The sequence below is a fragment of the Diuraphis noxia genome, unplaced genomic scaffold (assembly GCF_037042655.1).
Source record: "Diuraphis noxia isolate RWA-SAM2 unplaced genomic scaffold, SU_Dnox_SAM2 contig0003, whole genome shotgun sequence".
In the NCBI taxonomy this organism is placed as follows: domain Eukaryota; kingdom Metazoa; phylum Arthropoda; class Insecta; order Hemiptera; family Aphididae; genus Diuraphis; species Diuraphis noxia.
In genome coordinates, this window is record NW_028301713.1 from 41,283,297 (window position 1) to 41,306,970 (window position 23,674).

At 26.1% G+C, this 23,674-nt stretch overlaps 1 protein-coding gene and 1 long non-coding RNA gene across 2 annotated transcripts; both read right to left on the reverse strand.

The window, feature by feature from the left end:
* Window positions 1-3,159: 3,159 nt before the first annotated feature.
* LOC149057368 (uncharacterized) lies at window positions 3,160-6,238 on the reverse strand. Its single transcript, XM_089224016.1, has 7 exons — window positions 6,009-6,238; window positions 5,696-5,905; window positions 5,480-5,617; window positions 5,024-5,089; window positions 4,685-4,935; window positions 4,445-4,604; window positions 3,160-3,423 (listed from the first exon to the last, which is right to left on the reverse strand). Exons 1-7 carry the CDS (start codon window positions 6,211-6,213, stop codon window positions 3,248-3,250), a joined length of 1,206 nt encoding a protein of 401 aa, XP_089080142.1. The 5' UTR covers window positions 6,214-6,238; the 3' UTR covers window positions 3,160-3,247.
* A 2,656-nt stretch (window positions 6,239-8,894) lies between these two features.
* LOC149057369 (uncharacterized) lies at window positions 8,895-9,253 on the reverse strand. The gene is made up of 3 exons (XR_016191039.1): window positions 9,176-9,253; window positions 9,070-9,115; window positions 8,895-8,979 (listed from the first exon to the last, which is right to left on the reverse strand). It is a non-coding gene; the product is annotated as an uncharacterized LOC149057369 (long non-coding RNA).
* Window positions 9,254-23,674: the final 14,421 nt, after the last annotated feature.

Consider the following 23,674-nt stretch of genomic DNA (forward strand, 5'->3'; position numbering starts at 1 on the left):
GCGACACAATATTAAAGTCACTGGCTAGCTGCTCCAGCGAGACGTCAGTTCTATTAGACTTATATGCTATTACTCTCAAAAATCGTTAGGTTTGGTAAGGATTCCAAATAACTGAGTCATATTCTAGAATAGAACGGACTAAAGAATAATATAACAGTTTAAAGCAATTGGGGTTTTTAAATTCTAAGCAGTTTCGTCTTATAAAACCGAATACTCTAAGAGCTTTATTAGTTATTACACATTATAGTTATGTGATTATTAAATGATAAGTCATTTTATAATAGTATACCTAAATCCCTTATCTATGTTACAATCATTAAATTAAAGGTGTTCATTTTATATTGAAATTTAATATTTTTTTTCTCCGCGAAAATGATATTTGTGAGCATTTTTCAGCATGAACATTCAACCCATTTATATTCAAAGAAATATTTAAATCGTAGTCAAACACTAGACGTGAAGAAAACTGTGAAATAAATCGTGAAATAATTCATTACAGCGGCGGATACGACAAGGTATGTATAACTAATATAAACTGTATACGCTTGTATTGTAAATAATATCATTAATTATAAAAACTAGTGATTATAATTAATGTCAATATTTAAAGAAAACAATTATTAAAAAATAGCGGAAAAGTGGGTAAGCTGTACTATTGGTTTAAAGAAAAGTCACTATAACGGATGTGTTAAATACGAATTTATTGATACGAAATCATTGTATACGAAAAACAATTCTGAATGAAAACAGTTAGGGTATCTGATAATATTAATAAGTACATTCGTTTAGAATACCTATAGCTACTATTGTGATTAAATTAATTTATTTTACTGTTTGGCATATGCATTTATAGGCACTATAGTAGTTATAATATTTTTTTCCGCAATTTGTATTTGTAAATGCAATCGTGCGTATGAAATATATTTCAAAATTTCAAAATGCTCAACCTAACCTACCCAGGAATAAAATTTTAATTTTGTCATTATGTTGTTTTGTTATTAACAAAACAACTAAAATCATTTTTCTTCATCTAAATAATATTTAATTTCGTTCAAATTTGAACTTAAATGTTGAAATATACTGTAATGAAGTGGAAAAACAATTATCTATCTATTTAAATAGATGTAATTACATCTAAAATCCAAAAAAATAAAAATTAATCCTAAATTCCAACCTAACCGGCGCCTTTCGAAAATTTCAAGTATAGCCCTGGAACCCTAGGCTGCCACCGTAGATACGCCTATGAACTTAAAAGTAACTTCAAAATATAAAGGGAACTAAATATTATACTGCTGTACTGTCTACGCCAGTAGTTCTCAACCGGGGTGACATGTCACCTAAGGGTGACATGGACCTAGCTTAGGGGTGATTTTAACAAGAAAAGAAAAAAATTTAAAAAATTTATTTTTCCGAAAACAGTCATATAATTTCTTATAATAAATATATTATACACCTATACCACCACTGTCATGTACATAACATACCTCAAAGTTCGTATCTTTATAATAGTTTGTATTATTTATATTTAATCTTTTGGTCCGATAAACACGTGTACCTAGTAATAAATATACAGTTAAGATTGTTTATTATTTTGATGTTAGTGTAACGCAGTGTTTGATTCTAGTGGCTAAAGGTGACATGAATCAAAAAAGGTTGAGAACTACTGGTCTACGCAATGGCCTTTTAAAAATAGTAATAACCCCATTAAGGAATATTTTTCATAGTGACTATTTATGTGGATACATATTATAGGTAAATATTAAAAAACTTTTCGCAATATCTGAATTTTGGAGTTTTCTTATTACGTGTGATCTTAATTAGTTCTATAAATATAGGTTCTCTTTATAATGAATACGTGAACATTACATTTTTTAATAGTAGCTTATATTTATAAGTTTAGGCCCTTCACTGTTTAGTGTTTACCCAGTGGGCGGATGCCCTTATACGGCCATTGTAACACACAATAAAATGGGCTGTTGAGCATAATATACTAGGTATGTAAAATATTGCACTTAAAAAAAAGCTCATTCAGAGCTTACTTGAACGCAATACGTCTTATCCACTAATAGTTATAATATGAACACAGCCACGCAAGTAGTATTTTCCAAACCACTGTTCTCCTATAACAATACCTATAAAATATATTGTTATTACCTATATTATAATACTGCAATTATAGCGTCGCACGAATACCTGGCAGTAATATTAAAAACGGTGATTTTTTTTTTTTAATTTTAATTGAGCCTCAACAACAAAGGTTATTGGCCTTAAGCATTAATATTTTTTTACACAAGAATGGAGCTTAACAATAATATTATATACATAACAATAATAATAGTATGTATGAAAAAAAAAGGATTGAAATATATCTAGATTAAATTAGTTGGTAAAGTTTAGTTTGTTTTAAATAATTAATTAATTTTTCAATGTTGATTGGCTGAGGAGGTGATTTATTAGGTATACATCATTAAATCGACAGTCAATTAAATGACGATTCTTTCCCAGACAGCAAAAAAACATTGTCAAAAGATTGAATAAATATTAATTATACAATCAAGAGATTGTATTAATATTGAATGTGGATTGTATGTGGAATTTTTAATGTCCATACAATATCCCATCAATTTTATTTGGCCGGGCAAAAACATTGAACTAATGTTGCGTTTTCAATATTGTGTTTTAAATCATAATGCAATATTTAAATCCAATATTACACAATATTGTACTTACATTCTTTAACATTTATCAAATATTCCATAACTAATACTTTTTCAATACTACTGCAATATTATAGACAATTATTAAATACATAATGTGTTAGGAATATTTTAGCAATGTTTAAACTATAATAATGACAATTATTGAAATTATTATATTCACTCAATATTCAACTATATTGATTTTTCAATAGTTCTAAAATTATATTTAGTTGTTGATTGCATATTATATTATAATAATATGTTGGATAAATTTAATTAATATTTTTGGGAAATAATAATACATAATAAGATTCACAAAAAAAATATAAAAAAATGCTTGTGTATTGCTTTCAACATCATTAGTCATTACATTTTATAACTTATAGTAATCATATTTATTTGCACTGGATATTTTTATAAGTCAAGAATACTTGAGTAAAACAAAATCAAAACCATTTATAAATAATTAAAAAATTATATATTGATACCTTTTTGTACAATACATTATTTTTAAATAATATATGAACTTATTATAAAATAAATAAATATTAAAACGTTATATTTTTAAGTTGATAACTGCCACCTGCATTTTGATTTTCAACTTCAATTTGGTTTTTTTTATTTCTTTTTAATACAAATGGCCGTTGAGCCAAGTATTTTTGTATGGCATCCTCAATTTCTTTCTCTTGAACATTGCAAAATTTTTTGTCATTTCTTATAGCTTCTAAAAAGTAATATAAATGTATTATAATTAAAGTAAATTATATTTAATATTTATCAATCTCCAACAACTAAAGTTCAAAATATATTTAAATTTTATTATCAAAATCTATACATTTTAGTACTCATAATTAATATCATAAATAAATTATATAATGATATAATTAAATATCACAGTTAAATATATACAGGGTGTAACAGATAGAACTGACTTTTGGAATAACTTTTATTCAAATGAATATTTTTTAAAAAAAATTTTTATATATAATTCATAAACACTTGCGCTACATTTTTAGCATAAGTTTTTAATTTTTAATTTTTTAATACTGAAAATAAAAAAACTTAAAAAATGATAAAAAATTTTTTGGATAAATTCAAAATAGCCTATTTGTAAATCTGAATATTATAAGAATTTTGATGGTAAAAAGATTTTTCTAAGTCAAGTAGTTTATTTTTTAGAATTTTTTTAAAATTCAATATTTTTTTAGTTAAATTAATTTGGAACATAATAACTTTTTTAAAAAATTGATTTTTTATAATTTGCTACTATGAGTATATTTCTTAAATTATTTAATTTTTTTATAAACTTAACATTTTTTGTCGTACGTTTAATTTGCATTAATTTAATTTTTGGTTAATTAATTTAACCAAAAAAATATTGAATTTTAAAAAAATTCTAAAAAATAAACTACTTGACTTAGATAAATCATTTTACCATCAAAATTCTTCTAATATTCAGATTTACAAATAGGCTATTTTGAATTTATCCAAAAAAATTTTTATCATTTTTTTAAGTTTTTTATTTTCAGTATTAAAAAATTAAAAATTAAAAACTTATGCTAAAAATGTAGCGCAAGTGTTAATGAATTATATATAAAAAAAAAGTTTAAAAAATATTCATTTGAATAAAAGTTATTCCAAAAGTCAGTTCTATCTGTTACACCCTGTATATATAGGTAAAGAACAATAATTTACACAAAAAGAAAAATATTAAATGCTTTTGAATATATATTATCATAGCTTACCAAAAATAACATTGCAAATATTTAATGAAGAAAATGATTTTTTATTTCTAATTCCATGATAAGAATAAGAACACAACAAATCATCACTGAATAATTTTTCAAAAATTCGTTTAATTGATCTTTTTATATCATTTCCCATTAATCTTGTTAGCTCTAAAACCTAATTTAATTGATTTTAGGGCATTAAAATAATTATAATATTATACATATCAATAGTCAAACATATTTAATTCAACTTACAAACATAGTACGAAATTCAGATAACTCAGAGCTTATCAATTTCATGTCTACTTCTTGTAGCTCATCATCATCACAAATCGTTTTCAATATTGACCGTCCAACTAAACATTGAACTTCTCTATGGTTTTGTATAACCTCTGCTCCATTTAATCTGTCCATTTTTTTTTCAATATTTTCTACTAAATCAAACAGAGATCTATTATCATAACGCAATCCAGCTATCTGTTTACCAAGGCCATCAACTTTAACCACTGAAAAATATTTTTAATTTACCAAGTTATTGTAGTTTTCTATAATTCATTCAAAACAAATATATTATATTAATAATAATATAATTACCTAATGATTCAATTATAGTCATTAATTGATTACTGTCAGTCTGCAAAGGTTGGAAAGCCTCTATTTCTGTAAAATAAAAAGAATACCAAACTTATTCTAATAAATTTAATAAGAACTCTATATATTTAAACAATATGAAACCATTTTCTAATACATTATTTAATATGCTATCTATTACAACTTTGGCGGTATTGTTATACAGAGGATACATTTTTTCTATCAAAAATAACAATTTAAGAACTGAGTTTAAAAAGGAATAAAACAGAATAATTTATAAAATAAAAATTTACTAAAAATATGTTTAATTTAGTAGAAAATATAACTTATAACATGGTATTTGGAAAATATTTTATGAGTAGTATTAAAATAAGAATTATAAAAAATAAATCAAGGCTGACTTTAAAATTCAACATAAACTATTATAATATAATTAATAATTAAAATATTATGTAGTACCTTCATTGTTCGTTTTATTTTGGTTTATATTTATATTGGTGTCAACATTTCCAATCTCAAAACCAATACTAGAATTAGACGGTGATAATATGGGTTTCTTCAACGGCTCAGCATATGAGATGTCCTTATCTGAATCATCTAATAATTAAAAATAATTATCAGTTAAAATAATAAATAATTACCTATATATTTATTATAATAAACTATTATACACACCAAATTCTGAAGAGCTTGAACTGGATTGAGAGTGATATTGTGGAACAACAATTTGATTTTTCACTTTTTTCATTTTTTTTTCATGATTTTTATAAGAAGCTGGTTCTTGCTCTTTATTTTTTCGTTTTTTCTCTATACTTTTTTCGCATTCAGACAAATCTGATGTTAAGACAGCAGTTTTAGCTATTTTCTGTGCATCCAAATATGATCCTAAATAGTATAAACAGTGAAGGTAAATACAATTTTATTTTTTGTTTATAGGTAATTAATATTTTTAGATATTTTCTATATTTTTTTTATCTAAATAATTCACCTATATTATTCTTAAGAACTCTTGCATCAAATAAATTAAAGTCGATTGAATTGTAGGGAGTTCTTTTTGCTATTAATCTCGACACACTAGCTGCTGTATGTGATGGATTTGGCCAAGCACACTTCTTGGTTGATGCGCGAAACCAATATGATGGTACAGCAGAAACTGTGTTTTCTTCAGTGAAAACCACAATGGAATAAGACATTTTAAATGTTATTCTGGATATTACACATAAATAATTCCAGAAATAAATCTATAACATTAATTTATTTATACAAACAGACAAATATTATTTTTTTACTTTTATTATATACAAATAATAAAATAATTATAAATGTAGAAAAATTAACAAATAAAAATATTAAATTTAAAACAAGTTTGAAAATACTTATAATAATAATAAATAAACAATTAAGAAATTTTCAATAAATATTTTATGTAACATTATGTAAAACTGGCATAGCAATATTATTATTATCTTCTTTATATGAGCAAAAGACAATGTACTTTTTAATGATATCATCTATATTGTAAAGTATATAATCATCAGAGAGTTCCTTTACAACATAAGTACCAAATTTATTTGATTTAATTGGTTTTTGATAAAGTGGTTCTTTTTTAGTGAATTTTCTCCCGACTACTATAATTTGTTCAGTATTTAAATTTTTTACAATATTTTCTACTTTAACAATTTCATTATTTATTGTACCAAAAAAACAATCAGATACAGTGTCAATTTTTATAGTAATTAATTTAAGACTTAAAACCAATGTTTTGTATTGAGACCCTTGAAGTGTTGTTGGTAAAGGACCATTAAAATGTTGACGCTTTAATATTATATCCTGACTGTTATTTTTATTAGGAATGTTTAAAAAAGTATTAATTTCAATTTCCTTGTAACGCTTCACAATTTGTTCCAGCGGCTTCTCATGTTTTCTTAACATAGATTTAAAATTTTTCATAAAATTTTCAAATGGGAAGCAACTAACGTTATCTAATGGCCCAAATAATTTATAATCCTCACATAAATGCAATAGCCCGTGTATGTTATGGGAAATTAAATGTTTGCCATAAATGTCTTGAAAATATTTAACAAAAGAATTTAATAAAAGTTGTGCAAATTCTATATACTTTGTCAAATTAGGACTAATTAATATGACCATAGCAATATGCAGACACATAAAATTTGTATAACATTTTTTAGATAAAATATTTTTCAAGATTATAGGACCTGTATAAATTAAAAGTTGGCGAAATTCTGTTGCTTTCCAACGACAAGCTTCTTCTACATCTCTTGGTTTCCTACAAAACTCAATTGGTATATAATTTTTTACCAAACGTAGATTAGCAGAAATCTGTTTTATTTTAGAATTAGGAAGACGAACAGATAAAGGTCCGTTCATCCATAAGAATATAAGTTTACGCATAACTCCTAAGCATGTTAAATGCATGTAATCTAAAGAAAATCGTTCAACTATATTGAAATTTGGTAAATCTAGAAGAATTGTGTTTAAATTAGATACATGATAATCATCATGTGATTTAGCAACAAAACTATCATGTGTTCTTTTAGGTGACATAACATTTTTATACGGGAATGAAGTTCGATTGCACAAATATTCCCCTTCTTGCGTACATCTTGAACATGAAGATAAGCCTGTGTGCCCTTTGGTTTTGGTTAAGAATGATTTTGCTGGGGCATCACAACAAAATGAAAATATTGTTACAGGAATTATTTGATCATTTATTTTAAGTCCATTAGATAATAGTTCTTTAGTTTCATTAACAAAATCATAAAGGAATTCATTACTATCTATTGGTTTACTTTTACCCCAAAATAAACCAACAGGGAATACATGTTTTTTTTCAAAACTATTTTCAGGTTTCACATATGCTAAAATTGGCCAAAGTTGGCTATTGCTACATCGTGCTATTGGAAGCCCGTCAATGCCAATTACCAATTCAACTATGTTTGGAATATTATTAATAGAGGAATAATATTTTAATAACGATTCGGTTAATCCAAAATGAAAGTATTTCCCGTTTGGGTTAATGAGGCGAATTTTATCAATGGTAACTTTATTAGGAGTTTGTAAAAGGGTTCTTGAATCTTTAGGAAGCATTTTAAAACCGTCATACTTTCTTAAGATAATTAATAAAGCATTTAAATGGCATTGAGGTATTCTACAATTAACAGCCCAATTTTTTATCTCAATTTTAAAAGTTTCAATATCATTTATTGAGTTTGAACAATTATTTTCTATAGTTTTATTTGTTTGGACAGATAAAAACTGTGGTTCATTTATTGTTAAATTATTATTTATGTTAAAATTGATTTGAGGAGACAAATTATTATTATAAATTGTATCATTGACACAATTTGTAATTGGTATAGGAACAGGAGTTTTATTTGAAGAAATAAGTAAATTATTAAAATTATCTGATTGATATGAATTTATTTTCATAAATTGAATATCTTGATCCTGAAGTTGAATTATTCTTCGACGAGTACGTGAAGAAGCATTCAAATTATTTCTTCTATACCCTTTGTTGATTTTAGGCATAATTACAGTGATTGATTATTAATTAAATACCTACACTATATTAACCAAATTATAAAATTATAATATTTAGGTACCTAATACCCTGGTAATACCTATAGGTTATTATTTATTTTATATTATTTTTTAAATATTGCTATGAAAAATGTTAATATTATTACTTTCCTAGTACATTTTGACTTCCTAACCTAACTATACATATAGTCACATAGAGTATTTATTTTTTAAACTGACTTAGGAAATAAAAAATGTTTGTAAAAATAAAATTGTAAGATTCTTTCAACTTTTAATATGTTAAGGATAAGTATTTACAACCATTGATTACCTATATGAACCAGTTTATAAATCAATGATACAACTTGTCATATTATGTTTTTATAATTTGTCAATGGTGCATTTTAAAATATCACCTATAAAAATGATGTTATTAGTTATTAGTTTATTACCTTTAGTATATTTAGTTACATCATAAATAATAAAAATAATAAAAAAATGCTTACTGTTTGACAGATACATGCAATACTTGGTGAATCACTGAAATAGTATCTATAAGACGATATTATATAAATTATAATATGTAATTTATTAAATTACTTAATTACTTACCTTTTATAAAGGTATACTTTCTTCAAACAATAATCGATACTAACGAGTAACCGGAGTAACGACGCGGACAACGGTGATCGGACGAATGAATGAATGATATTATATGATAATAATATTATTATATTATTAATATAGCTTAATATTTTAATAATAGATTTACAATATATAAGATAACAATATATCTGGCGGGTATTTCGACGCGACGCGCGACGTCTTTAACCGGGTGATATCTCGCACTCGCAACAATAACAACAATAAAAAATAACCCGTATTTTCGTATATCTTGTAACTAAAAATGTATTTTTAAACATACACATTTCTTTTGTTATACTTCATACATTAAACATACACACGAAAGATAATCTTCGATCAAAAAAAGAAATTAATTTATTATATAAAATATAAATTATACGTTATAAATTATAATATGGCAGCAGTTGGTTATAAATAATATTATGGGTGTAAGACTGAATAGAACTTGATAATAATATGAAGTTATAAGTTAATTGTATTCAGTGGCATATTTTCAGTTTTTTTATGGGGGGGGGGTCTAAATATTAGGTATAAGCTTATAATATTATAATAAAATACATACGAGTTATGATTTAATAATGATATTATTTATATTATATTATATTTCATTATTATTATGAATACAAAATAAATGTCAATTAATAGTTTTAAGTCAGACTGTCTACTATACTCTATAGACGGCGCGCGGAGTACTAATATAATTATATAGGTATATTACGTCGTTATCGTCGTCGTTGTTGTCGTCGGATTGCGACAACGCGATAACAAAATAACCAATAGTTAAACTCAAGTTATTTTTATAAATATTGTAAATTGTAATACAAACATAAACACATAATTATAATATAAATTAATATTATTTTTCTCGATACCATGTCGTAGCATTTTTTCTGGGGGGGTCGAGACCCAGGACCCCCCCCCCCGTATATATGCCATTGATTGTATATTATATTAAAGTAAATGATTTTTTTCTTAAAAGTTGGGTAGGTTAATCTAATTTGCAGCCCCATCATAATTATAATGCCAATGAATATTATAATAGCCTATACATTTTATTAATTATGATGACGTCTACATATTAAAATAAAAAGGTTTTTATTAAATACTGTTATTTATTTTTTTTTAGTACATATTTTAATAGCGTATTTGGTAATTTTTAAAGGCATAAATGCATAGATATTTTAAGGTTTTTTAGGGAATGAAGTCCCTAGCCCTAGTTATAGCAGGTAAGTACCTATTTAAAATGTATAATGGCTATTACTATTATAATACAATATAAGTAGGTATTATTCTCTGAAATTAAATAATATATTATATCAAAAGGTACTAGTTCTATACACAATATATAAATAATATTTACCTACGTTCGATGATCATAATATTATGTACCTACTGCAAATCAATAAAATATAAGTATATAATAAATTAATAAAAAAGTGCTAATTTTAAATTATGTAATGATTACAAATAAAATAATGTTTAAACATTTTGTAATGCATAATTATTTCATCAAGAAATTTTGAAGACTGAAAGTAATAAAATATGTGAAACTGAAGCTTCTTTAGAATATTTTAAACATTTAAACTACTTACTAAACATTATAAATTATAATGCATATTATAGAAATTAAGAATCATTTTTAACCGGCAAAGTTAGAATATATTTATCAAAACTTCAGATTATAATTTATAAGTACAAATAGTATGTGAATTACCTTATTATGATTAACTTTTATTGAGAGCTATAATAAGAATTAAGAAATTATTTTCTAGTTATGTATTGATTATTTAAACAATAGTGGTCCTGATCCACAAATATGAATGATTTAAAGTAAATTTCATAGGATTTGCTCGAGTGATCAAATTATTACATATTGAACCAAATAACAACTTCATTTGAAACATTTAAGATTTTTCTTTGGATAAAATTATAAATAAAGATTAACTAATTAATGAAATAATTATTGGTCAGTGAAAGTTGTATTGATAATAGTAGAAAAAATATTTGATAGAACAATAATAATAATAAAATGACCGAAAATCGATACCTACCTAGAATTTTTTAGTTTTGCGAAGGGAAAACTTATTATAGTTACTAACTTAAAAATTGTGCGAATTTGTTCCTTCCTAACCAGAAACAAGCCACAAGCGCACAAATAAATTGAAAGACTCTTTTCACAAATCAGCAAGACGTATTGAAATTATGAAATAATACAACTAGAAATTTCTTCATTGAAATATTACATGCGACATACATTATTGTGATTCGAAAGTATTGTGATGACTATTAAATTACTGAAATCTATGCATATTATAATATTAAAAAGGTTATAGAGAAAAAAAATTATTTTAAAACGATTAGTCAGATTAGATAGTGTTGCACCAAAATAAATCATATAATATTATTTTTGCTGTATAAAAAGTCACAAAATAAAAGGTTCATTAATTATGTATATTACTATATATATAGCGGCCGGTGTGCCTCAATACGTTATACTATTATAATATTATAATATACCTTGCTACTCGCACAAAATTATTATTATTTTAATTCGAAATATATTAAAATCGGTAGGTACTTATCATTAAAATTGTAAGTATAATATAATATAACCATGATTTTATTATAATAATTAACTAATTAGTTAATTTTATTAATACGTATTATTATATAATATAGTTAAATTATCCAACTCAAATATTGTTGGAATCACTATGGAAAATAAATATGAACACAATATTGCTTTAACAACATTAAATAATTATTGTATGTTCAATATTATGATATTATTGAATAGCTGTTAAGAATTCAATGTTTAATTTCCAATCAGTAGAAATATACATACAATATCAATATAACAACATTGAATTGTTATTGTATTTCCAACATTATAATAGTATTGAATAGTCATTAAAAATGTAATATTTAAATTCCAATGAAAATAAATGCCTATGCAATATTGTTTAAAGAACATTGGACTTATATTACATATTAAACAATGTATAAATATTGAATACATCATTTAAATTCAACATCAAATAATCAATATGAAGACAATATTACGGGAATATATACATTTTCAATTTTAAAATAAAATAATGATACAATGTTTATTTAACCTTAAATTTACAATATTAATTTATCAATGGACAACCAATATCCATTTAATATTGGCATTGCAGAATTGCTGTCTGGGTTAGTACTATAGAGGTAGGTATATATTGTACACTCGAACTCATGGCATATGTGTCGTATGCTCCGATCACTGGCGTACACAAATAAACGAACAAATTAATTATAAGCACTTTTATTGAACACTTTGACGTCCAGTGGCGATCGAGTCACACGATCACCACCTGGCTCTGACACTGGTGGTCAGTGGTAATCGAGTCACACGACTACCGCCAACTGACCCCTTTTCTGACATCACATATTCCTTAAATATAAATTTTACAATCGAAACACTACCGGTAATATCGATATTGAATTTAACCTAGTTACATTATACTTACTGACTAAGCTTAAAATTATACTAATTGTTATTGTATTACGCCATTATTTAATTGTTTTGGTATACCAGTTACATATGATTGTTTACTTAACCTAGTTAATAGTTCTAATTTATTGTAATATTTCTTATATATTATATTATTATGCATGATACAACGTATGTTATATATTTTTTTATCATAGTTCCATGGCATGCGCAACGGCGTCATTGATCATCTACCAACGGTCCGTTTAGGCTTAGGCAGGCCAGCGCAAAGGAGTTAAAAGACAATATAATATATATAAGCACAGCAAATTTGTATTTACAAAAGAGAAAATGTATAATAAAGATTTTCGTATCGTAAAGCGGCGCTCTTTAATAAAATTAAATGTAATGTACGAAGGATATTTATGATCTATGGCACTATATATTATATTATATACTATAATATAATGATATTCAACAATATCTTACAAACGTATTGTGTAGTAAATTTTATTGAGATTTGAAAAAACAGAGACTACAACAGAGGACTGCTTTAAAAATTAGGAAAAAGTATAATATATCGCGTATTATGTATAACGTTGTCGCAGCCCTTTGGCATCAAATAATACAAAGAAAAGTAAGAGAAAAAATTGTGTTCTTCACTAAAACACACACACACACACACACACACGCACGTATATAGATACGTTTGTGTAATATAACTGTAATGTAATAAACTTTATAATGTACACCCGCCCTCGTTTGCCCTGACCGTATGAGAGCAAATTTCTCAGAAACGGGATCGTAAATGAACGCCGCTCTTTCTAATACCCCAAAATCGTCTTCATTATATATAATACGCGTTCGATGTTCATCTAAATAATCTAAATAGATGACGTGCGTGCCACTTGCCCCTTCGACGACAGTTGAAACGTGCACTATATTCGCCGCATCGGATACGCGTAAATACGTAATAATAATAGCAATACTGTGTAGTGTGTACCTGCGTCTATGGGTACTATGATATATTAATATTATACAAAATCTGTCATCGATCGCCGCCGCCGCCAGTTTCCTTTGAAAATATCCGTCTTTTTATTTTACCGCCGTCGTTGGCCGACAATGTAATAACTAATAAGTAATAACCTTTTTTTTTGTCCCGAGACACGCTCACAATTAATTACGAGTTGGTGTGTATGCTGCGATGATTATATAGCATTAAGCGCATTGCAGGTCGTGTGTGTGTGTGCGTTATTTTACAGACGGAGTTACCAGTAGGTATACAATATACAATGTACAATATTAACCATTTCAAACTTTTGAAGCATATAGCAAAATATATTAGCCAAAGTAAATTATCATAAAAATATTAGCTGTAGATACAGTACATTTTCTCATTTGGTTCAATATATAATATAAATTGGCCCACAAAGAAATTTAGCAAGAAACTCTTTGTCTATTTTCATTTATAATTTTTTCTTAAGTCAGAACCACACTATAGCGTTTGCAATAAATTCAACTGAACCAACCATTGTTATTTTTTTACATAATATACATCATACAATCATTGCATTCAACAAATCTGTTACCATTTACCTGGCCACTTGCAGCCATTTTAATTAAAAACAAAATTATTATATTTTTGCTTAAAGTAAAACTAATAAAATAATTCTATGTGTAATATCCTTATTAAATATAAATGAAATACTTTACTTTTACAATTGAAAGTAATTATTAATAAAATAGGCTTATTTGTATTGTTAACCATACGTCAGTTAATATATAATAATTGAAGTTAATTAAAAATAATTTTAACAGTATAATTATGTATTAAAACTAAAAATTGTTTATGACATCAGCTTTGAAAAATACGTGAATAATAATAACATTAAATATAAGCAAGCAACAAATCTACATAAATTAAATAAAGCATAGTTATAAATAGAAATGGAATCCTAGGTTTAAAAAAAAGTTATAATATAATACAAATATCCTCTAAAAACATTATACAAATATTCTACTTATTATCTTTAAAATGAGTGATATTGGGAATTTTTGTTTTATTGTAATGTAATGGGGATTTAAAACATTTGCATTTATACTTGTTATATTTTATACACACAATGGAATTATTTCCATATATTTGAGATTAGTTTTTACTAATTTATACCGTTGTGTTCACAATAAATTAAACTGTGAAAATAATTAATAGCTATAAATTTTAATTGTATTTGTTTGATAAAAGACTGATGACTATCTTCGTTCAAAATCGTTTTTTGTATGCAATAATTTATCAATTAATTCAAATGTAATAGATTCCTTACAAAGACTTGCTTAATGAAGAAGTATAGCGACATCTATAATTATTTTACTGCAAAGCAACTTTCATGGTTTCTTAAACATTTAAAACAAATATAATAATGCGCACCTTTTATTGAATTTTTGTACGTATATGTGGTTAAATAACTAATACATTTTCAACTTTTTGAGTAGGTATTTTTGAATTCGTTTTCAATTTTTCAAAAATACAAAAATGAAATATGTGAAACTAGTTTTAATATTATTTTATACTTTTTATATCAAATTTGAAACAGTCAAAATAGATAGTGCCAACTATGGAACACACTATTGACAGATATTTGAACCACCTATTGCGTGTTAATTGTAAATATTGTTTTATAACCAAAAAATATTATCCTACGTAACGGAGGTATAAAACCCATTACTAAAATTCTAACATTCTCAAAGAATAAGTTTTACTCTTCTACTTATTATATAACCATATATGTAAAATTTACCTATACAATCGTTTTTGTCAACGATTCTGGTATCGTGCCGACTAATAATTAACTGATTCTCGTGTTTCACTAAAAAATTTTCACTTGTATACCAATACAGTTAAATGAAATTGTATAGGAAATTATTATAAGTTTGTCTTTCTTCCTCTATTTTTCGTCCTCATTGTAAATTGTTTACATTTTTACTCTTAAACATTAATTTAATTTCTATACCTATAACTGTTTAACTAACGAACTGGTACAACCAATTTAAACAAGAATATTAACGGTTATCAACACCAAAACGTTTGTTTAAATTTTAGATTCTGAGATGAAAAATGAAAAAAGAATATATTGATATTACAATAATTTGTTTTTTTTCTGTCTTTGTGAACACGAATACACGATAAGTAGTCGAAATAATGCTTTTATTGTTCATTTCACTAGCTTTTCCGATAGAAAAGTGAATCTAGTTACTATTACATTAAGGAGTTCAAATTTTAAAATTCCCAATGTTTCCAAAAGCATTAGGGAGGGGGGCAAAAATAAGGAAAAACGGGAAAATTTACGCAAAATCGGATCTTAACAAAATCGATTTTGTTTTTGTTATATAACTCTAAAAAAAAATTACAGTGTAAATAGCAAATACATGCAATGTCCAGTGAGCATTTTATTTACACCATGATATTTTAAAAATATTTTTACAAGGTTCCTCATCACACATTGTTAAAATATCAGTTTAAAAATACAAAGGAAAGAATTTTTTTTCTAAACATTTAAATTTAAAATTTGACATTCATCAAATTATTTAATAGTTAAAAATTATGAAATTTTTAATTATTATTGTTACCTAAAAATAGAAAATTTAAAACAATGTCCTACATAAGTAGTTCATTCCGTAACCAAAATATATAATCACATTTTTGTTTTATAGTTGTTTTAGGTTCAAGTTTGGACGAAATTACATATCATCAAATATTCAAAACTAATAATAAAGATTCTCGTTGTTTAGTTTTAATTTAAAAATATTATTCGTGAGCACTCAAAACTTTTTTAGTCGGTAGGTATATATATAATTATATTCCATGTACACAATGACATTTTCAAATGCAATTTTTTCGGTATAAATTTATTTAACCAACTGTAGTAATATAATGGCTAATAGTAAAATAAATTACTTTAATAACAATAACATCATAAAATATATCAACCTTTAATAATATTATATGCCGACAGATCTTCGCTCAGAATCGTTTTTCGTATACAATAATTTTATATCATTGGGTTTAAATTATTTAACTAATCCATTACAGTGACTCTAGACACCTAATGTTCTGAAAAGTGTTATCCACGCTTTTTTATTCTAATGTTTGAACATTCGAATACATGTAGTATATGCATAACCGAAAATCCGAAAGCTAATTAGTTCTTATAGTTATATAAAATATTAAAAATATATAAGCACAACTTTATTTATAAAAATTTTATTTTCGCAAATCACGAAAATGCAGAAACAATTTTTTAGTAAAATCGCATATAATTTTTAATTTTATGACCAAAGTTTATAAAATTTAATACATTGTTCCTTCTAAGTATTTTATACTGTAACCGAAAACACAATAAAAAATGTGTAGGTACTCAATTATTTTTCATTTATATTTTAAGTTAAATTTCGGACAAAACGTTATATTTTGAACAAGAATAACTATTTATGTGATTTATTTGTAGTTTAAAAATATTTTTCGTGGACTTGAACCATTCATCATTTGTCAAAAGTTTAATATTGTTATTGAAATAATTGTTTGTTAAACAAAAGTTACACAATCCCTGAACAGAATTTTATTTATTTTTATACGACAATATGTCATCAAATTTGAAAAATTAATTTCAATAGATAGGTGTGTGCTTTTGTTTTTATAAAATATATGGTAGTATGCAGGTCACTATAACATAATGGTTAAAAATGTAGTACGGCACTTTGGGTATGCAATATTGATGCTTGGGCGCATTTATTTGTAATTAATAATATTATTAGTTTTTTGTAGAAGTTATTACAAAGATAACTATAATATTATTATTTCTTTACCTTAATGATTATCACACAGATAGCGTTGGAGGGATTAGATTAGATTTTTATTATTTTTAATGGAAATACATGATTATGATTAAATAATGTTGGTGAACTATAAAAGTGGATATATTTAAAAATTGATTTTGATTTGTTTATTATTATAATATTATACAAACGAATGTAAAAATTAAAAAGTACCTAGTGGAAGAGTGAAAAAAATTCAAAAAACTGAAGAAGCAAGAACAAGAGAATATCATACCAAAAACTACGACATTTTTTAAAATTATTTTTTGAAATAGAAAAAATCCACATGTAATTAATACTTTAGGTAACAATAGCTTAATGATGTATTTGAATTTTACCACAAATAAGTAAAAAAAATGTTAAGAATAACTGAAAAGTAATTAATATCAACTATGAATATAATAATATTTATTGTTGTTATTGTTTGGAGGGGAAATATTTTAGCCAGGATTAAGGATAAAATATATGGATAATATTTGTAATTATTTTCCATGTATTATTATTATGAAATTGGATATTTAAGTAAAGATTAATTATTTTAACTTTTTGGTTATAATTTAAAATATTATTTTTGAAATCTTTGAAATTGTAAAGTATATTATTATTTTGCACAATGATAAACACATTGATAATTTCAATTACGATGTTTTTGGCAAAAATTAATAATTTAACATTTAGTAACTTACTGATTTGGTAAAAAATCATTTTAAGAGTATTGTAACGTCACGGAATTTTGAGCCTTATAAATCATAATAACAATCCCCGAACACACCTATTGCTAACGTTGTTGACAAGTCAACGCACCTTTATTCCTATAACCATTAGTAATAAAACGTAGATATCGCGCGCTAATGCACCAATGACCGCAGTGTTATGCAATAAATGTTCCCCGTTTCCCCCTTCATCAGTTCGTCGTCGACGTGCCGTGGTTGCCCGCCGCCCGTCGCCTCCAGCGCTTTCGTCGCGTCCGCCGGTACAGCCCGTAGGTAATACTGTACTCCCACGATATAATTGTAATAATCCCGCAAAAGTACGACAGTGAGCTGCCCCACTACACAAATGAAGCATCAAGTTCCGTCAACGGCCTAAGGCAGTACGGCACACCGCCGCCGTCGTTCGCTTGACATTTTCTTTTTCAACGGCGACAACAGCAGACGTCTCCATCCACACTTTCGTCCAGAGCGGCAGAGCTACCGACTGTCTGCCGGATACCTCGTGAGCTGAGGCGCCGCACACAATACCACGTTGGGTCCTGCAGGTGTATTTTGTTTTTTTTCTACGTTGTCAACCCGGTCACCAGCCAAAATGATGGGCTAAGCCAACCACTACGGGCCCGAGGCGGGCGGAGCCAACACCACGTCGATCAACAACCATGTGCAGCTCAAAAGTCGTAATTATTTTTCCTCCAACATTCCCCTTTTTTCATTTTGATTATGTATCACAATTTTTTTTTTACACTCCGGTTCTCCTCAACGGTGTCCCGAGATAATTAAGTATTATTTTTCCCTTTTTTCATTTTGATTATGTATCACTACAACTTATTTCTACTTATGCTCCATTTTTCCTAATAGGTGCCCCGGTAACCATCATGCGGAGCAGTGGGTATTTTCCTTTAATACATATAAGAGTATAATGTGTCATACCGACGAATGATTATCATTCCGTGCAGGTAACCGCTTGTCGGAGCCGTAGCATTATATCTTGTATTTTTCTCCATTACTTTCCTTATAACTTTGCCATGTGCTAAATTATTATATATTTTCTGAATTGCAATTGCCATGTGCCTAATGTTATATTATTTTATTCATGTTGTTTGAAACACAACATTTACTTATAACCGTGTAAAATATAACTATATGATTACCTTATATTCTGTCACATTTTTTTTTATTAATATTATTTTTTACTTTTTCCCCTTTTTAAATAAATCTTTGGGATTCATTTCCCACTGCGTGTATAAAAACCTGCAAGTTCCACCGACTTGGCCTTCGGGTCAACACGCGGTGCTGCCTGCAGGTCACAATGTAAGTGTTCCCCTTACATTGTGGATGGTATATAGAGCCTTTAAAAACTCTATACTCTCACAGTATTAATATCATAAAATATAGGTGGTCATAGTAGTATCTGCCGACAGCCCGTCTTCGCTCAAAATCGATTTTCGCTGTAAGGATTTTATATCATTGAATTCAAAGTTAACACATATATTATACGGTGACCCTGCAGTCGTTACTTACTATACATCAGATCCATATGATTTATACTCGCTCACCAAGTCACCCATATTTTTGTAAATTAATGTTGATTCATATAGAATTAAAAATGATGGTCCAACGGTCCAATTTTAATATGAAATTGATTATTATTATAAAATTCTGTCTTATTATATTTTCAGATTGTAATTAATTGTAGGAAATCTGTTTTAAAGTATAATGAACTAACCTAAATTTTCTTTGATTTTTGTTTAGCAACTCAATCAATACATAGTTTCTGCATAGGTCTATAAAAATATTATTGAAATTTTAAAAGAATATTAAGGGATTTTTGTTCTTTATAAATTAAAACAATTATTAAAATTTTCTGAAAGGGTTAGAAAAATTAAAAAATTTTCTTCAGAAGATAAATATTTCAATGTAACTTATGTGTAAATTATATTTTGTATGCAATTAATATTTTTGTGTGACTGGGTGAGTGACATTTTACGGTCAAAGAGAATTTAATCACTTTGTAATGCATAGCAGGTATTCGGTAAAATTGCCATTTTAGTGGGGCATTAGTAAGGAATACTTATATTACCTAGTAAGAAATAACTATAAACTATTATGGTATAGTATAGAGTTACAGCATTAAGATATTAAACACTTACAATTTTAAAATGTATGTATTCACTATTTAAGTACATATTATAAATTAAGGCCCTACTAAAAGTACTAAAAGTAGCCTCACATAAATATGTTGATCCAAAAAATGTTAGAATATCTATATAAAATGGAAAGATATTGATGTTCCTCAAATATATTCCAAAATTCTATTGAATTATTTTTACCATTAAAAAAATGTCCTTTAATATTAAGTCCTGCTGTAAGTCAATTATTTAACTTTTCAATAAACCAAAATTACAATCATAATAGGTATTAATTTCAAATATTTGTTCTTTTGTAGTTACTGCTGACATGACATTTTAATTATAACATAATATATTATTATAGAAAGTAATATGTACAAAATATAAACTATTATGAAAATAGGATGTTCATATTGAATATTTGTTGGAAATAATAAAACTAAAATTTAAGGTAAATAGATATATGAAAAATGTGTAGGTACATCATTTTAAACTAGAAACAAAATTATTGATTGGGATTCTGTTATAGAATTACTACTGGCTGTCACGCCAGTGACAAGGGGCGTTTAACTAATGGAAGGGTGATGAGAGTGGCATAACTCCCTTGGCTTATTTTGACATAATATACATAATTATATGCCTTATGGCAGGGGTCAATTATTTTGTGCGATATGGAAGAGCATTATCATGACGTCATGAACTAAACCGGTTCTGTACCATCGATGCCAGTTACACTGGAATTGGCAGCGGCAGCGGCGCAGCCTTTTTCAATAGCTGTAGTCTAAATAGTCCTGTTGTTTTGTTTGCGTGGCCGGTAACAACAATCAAATACGGAGAACCCCTGATTTTTTATTATCGAGCCGCCACTGCTGAACCAAACTAATGACTAGATCCATAGATATTATATAAAGCACAGATCTGTGTATAAATATTCTAAATGGATGATTAGGCAATTCTTATCAATAAGGCTTTCCAGCATTTGTTTTTGGGTAATTTTTAAATTACACTTAACTTGAGTTGTAGGCTGTTAAGAATTTTAAATTTTAATAGCTGGAAATTGGAATTACGACTTTGGTATTGTGGGTTGTATAATATGTGATAAAAGATGTAAACAAACCACTCATAGCGTGTTGCACCAAACTTCATTGTAATACATTGGCTGTATAGGGAAGAAGACCATCTAGTAGTTTAATATATCGATGACTGTACCATATCGTTAATTGTTATAATAATTATACTAATTGACATGTTGTAAATGTTGATAATTCTGTTGTTTAAGGATAATAAAAAATACTACAATAAACTCTGTTATTGAAACTAGTAATTTTACACATGAAGAAAAAAATAGCCTATAGTTTTGTCCATGTATTCTCTTCCCTAGTTCCCAATAAATTATATAAATAAAACCAATATTGGTTGATAATTGTTAGATTTTTGTGATTATAGAACATAATTTTTAATAATTATTATAATTGTATGAGAAGTATAATAGTTATTACTACAATGACTAGAGTTAACAAAGAAAGTCCTCTTTTCCCGGTATATGTCCTCTTTTTAAGCTTAATAAAAATGTTGGGGGGGGGGAGGTTCAATATTGGAAAATTTTAGGGTTTCTCATGAATTATGAATTTATAAAATAATCACCCCGATATATTGAGATCAAAGCAGTTTAAACAATTTATTATGTAATATTTTTGTCTGAAGGAATATAACACAAATAACAGAATTTATTAACGAACAAATAAGAATAAATTAAAGAATTATTAACATTTATTTTGTTTAAAAATTTCTAAAATCTGTTTTATATACAGAAAAAATAATCCTTTAAAACTTTTGAAAGTACATAAATTAACGTTCAATTTTTCATAAATTAGAGCCTACAATTAATTTACATTGAGTACCAGAAGTTGAGTTACTACCTGAAAATTTAGCTGACAATACATTTTATGTAGCATTTATATCTAAGGTTATAGTTATGATTCACAATGGTAAGTAGATGTTTATGTTTATAGAACAGTAATAATAAATTAGGATAAAATTGCTTATCAAAAAATGATACATTAAGTACGTCAAAAATAAACTGTAGGTACATTATGAAACCTAGATTTGCACATAACAATTTAAAAATGGATGAAATTTTAAATCTTTCAAAATGTGTATCTTAAGTACATCTAAAAAACCTCATTTCATAACTTTAAAATAGACATCACCAATGCTATATAAATAATTCTCTTCGTTTTGATAAGATTTCGTTTAACATCTTTAAAAAAAATATAAAAATTAACGTAGATTAAAAATTAAAAATTAAAACTATAAATATGATATGCTCATTTTAATCTATAATCTAATGTAATACTGAAGTATTTATAATCTTTAACTTTTTGTAAAACATTAAATTTACTATTTATGAAATTCTGAGAGCTAAAATTACAATCAAAATGATCTTATTTTAGATGAAACAGAATAAAAAGGTTTAGTTAGTTTGGAACATGGTATAGGGTATAGTAATAACCAGGCTTAATAATAAACTATGAAAAATATAATAAAATAATTATTGGTTACTAACAAAAAATTATCACTTGCAAATTATTTATAGCATGCCTAAAGAAATTGTAAAATATTAATAGAGATTACTATGTCTATAACTAATAGCCAATATTTATGCATTATTAAATTATTCTTTACTGATATTATTTACTTCTCGGTGGAGTACAATTGCTTGCAGTTCCGGAATATATATATAATTATATATATTATTTATATAACACCGTGTGTTCACCAATTTAAGGAACACTGAATTTCTCGGCCGGATTATGTTGGAATAAATCGAATCTTTTATACAATCTAATGGTAATACAGTGGAATATTTTTACAGTTGTTATACATTTTAATTATATTATTTTACATCCATATTATGTTAATCTTATTTATAGCACATAAAAAAAAAAAAAAATACGTAAAAATATTAAAAAAGTAACCAATAATAAATTATTTTAAATGGTTTTATGCATTTGATAATGATCTATAAAAATGTATTATTTGTTAAAATTTGAATGGCTGTTATTCAGTCAATTTTGGTTTTAGAGCCATGGTTAATTGGTTAAAATAACTTAAAAATTCAGTCTATCCGAATTTGGTATCAAAAATACCGGTTGCTACTGAAAATGTCAGAAAATGTCAGAAATATCTGAAAATGTGTATTTATATGCCACTAGCTTGTAACAAAAATTCGATTTATTCCAACATAATCCAGCCGAGAAATTCAGTGTTCCCGAAT

Bases quoted from the DNA above. Each gene is read 5' to 3' on its own strand.
- LOC149057368 (XM_089224016.1), bottom strand. From the start codon at position 6,213: ATGTCTTATTCCATTGTGGTTTTCACTGAAGAAAACACAGTTTCTGCT. The intron at 5,090-5,479 runs GTACTACATAAT...TTTATTTTACAG, and splicing joins AAATAAAACGAACAATGAAG to AAATAGAGGCTTTCCAACCT. The intron at 3,424-4,444 runs GTAAGCTATGAT...ATTACTTTTTAG, and splicing joins TATTTGCAATGTTATTTTTG to AAGCTATAAGAAATGACAAA.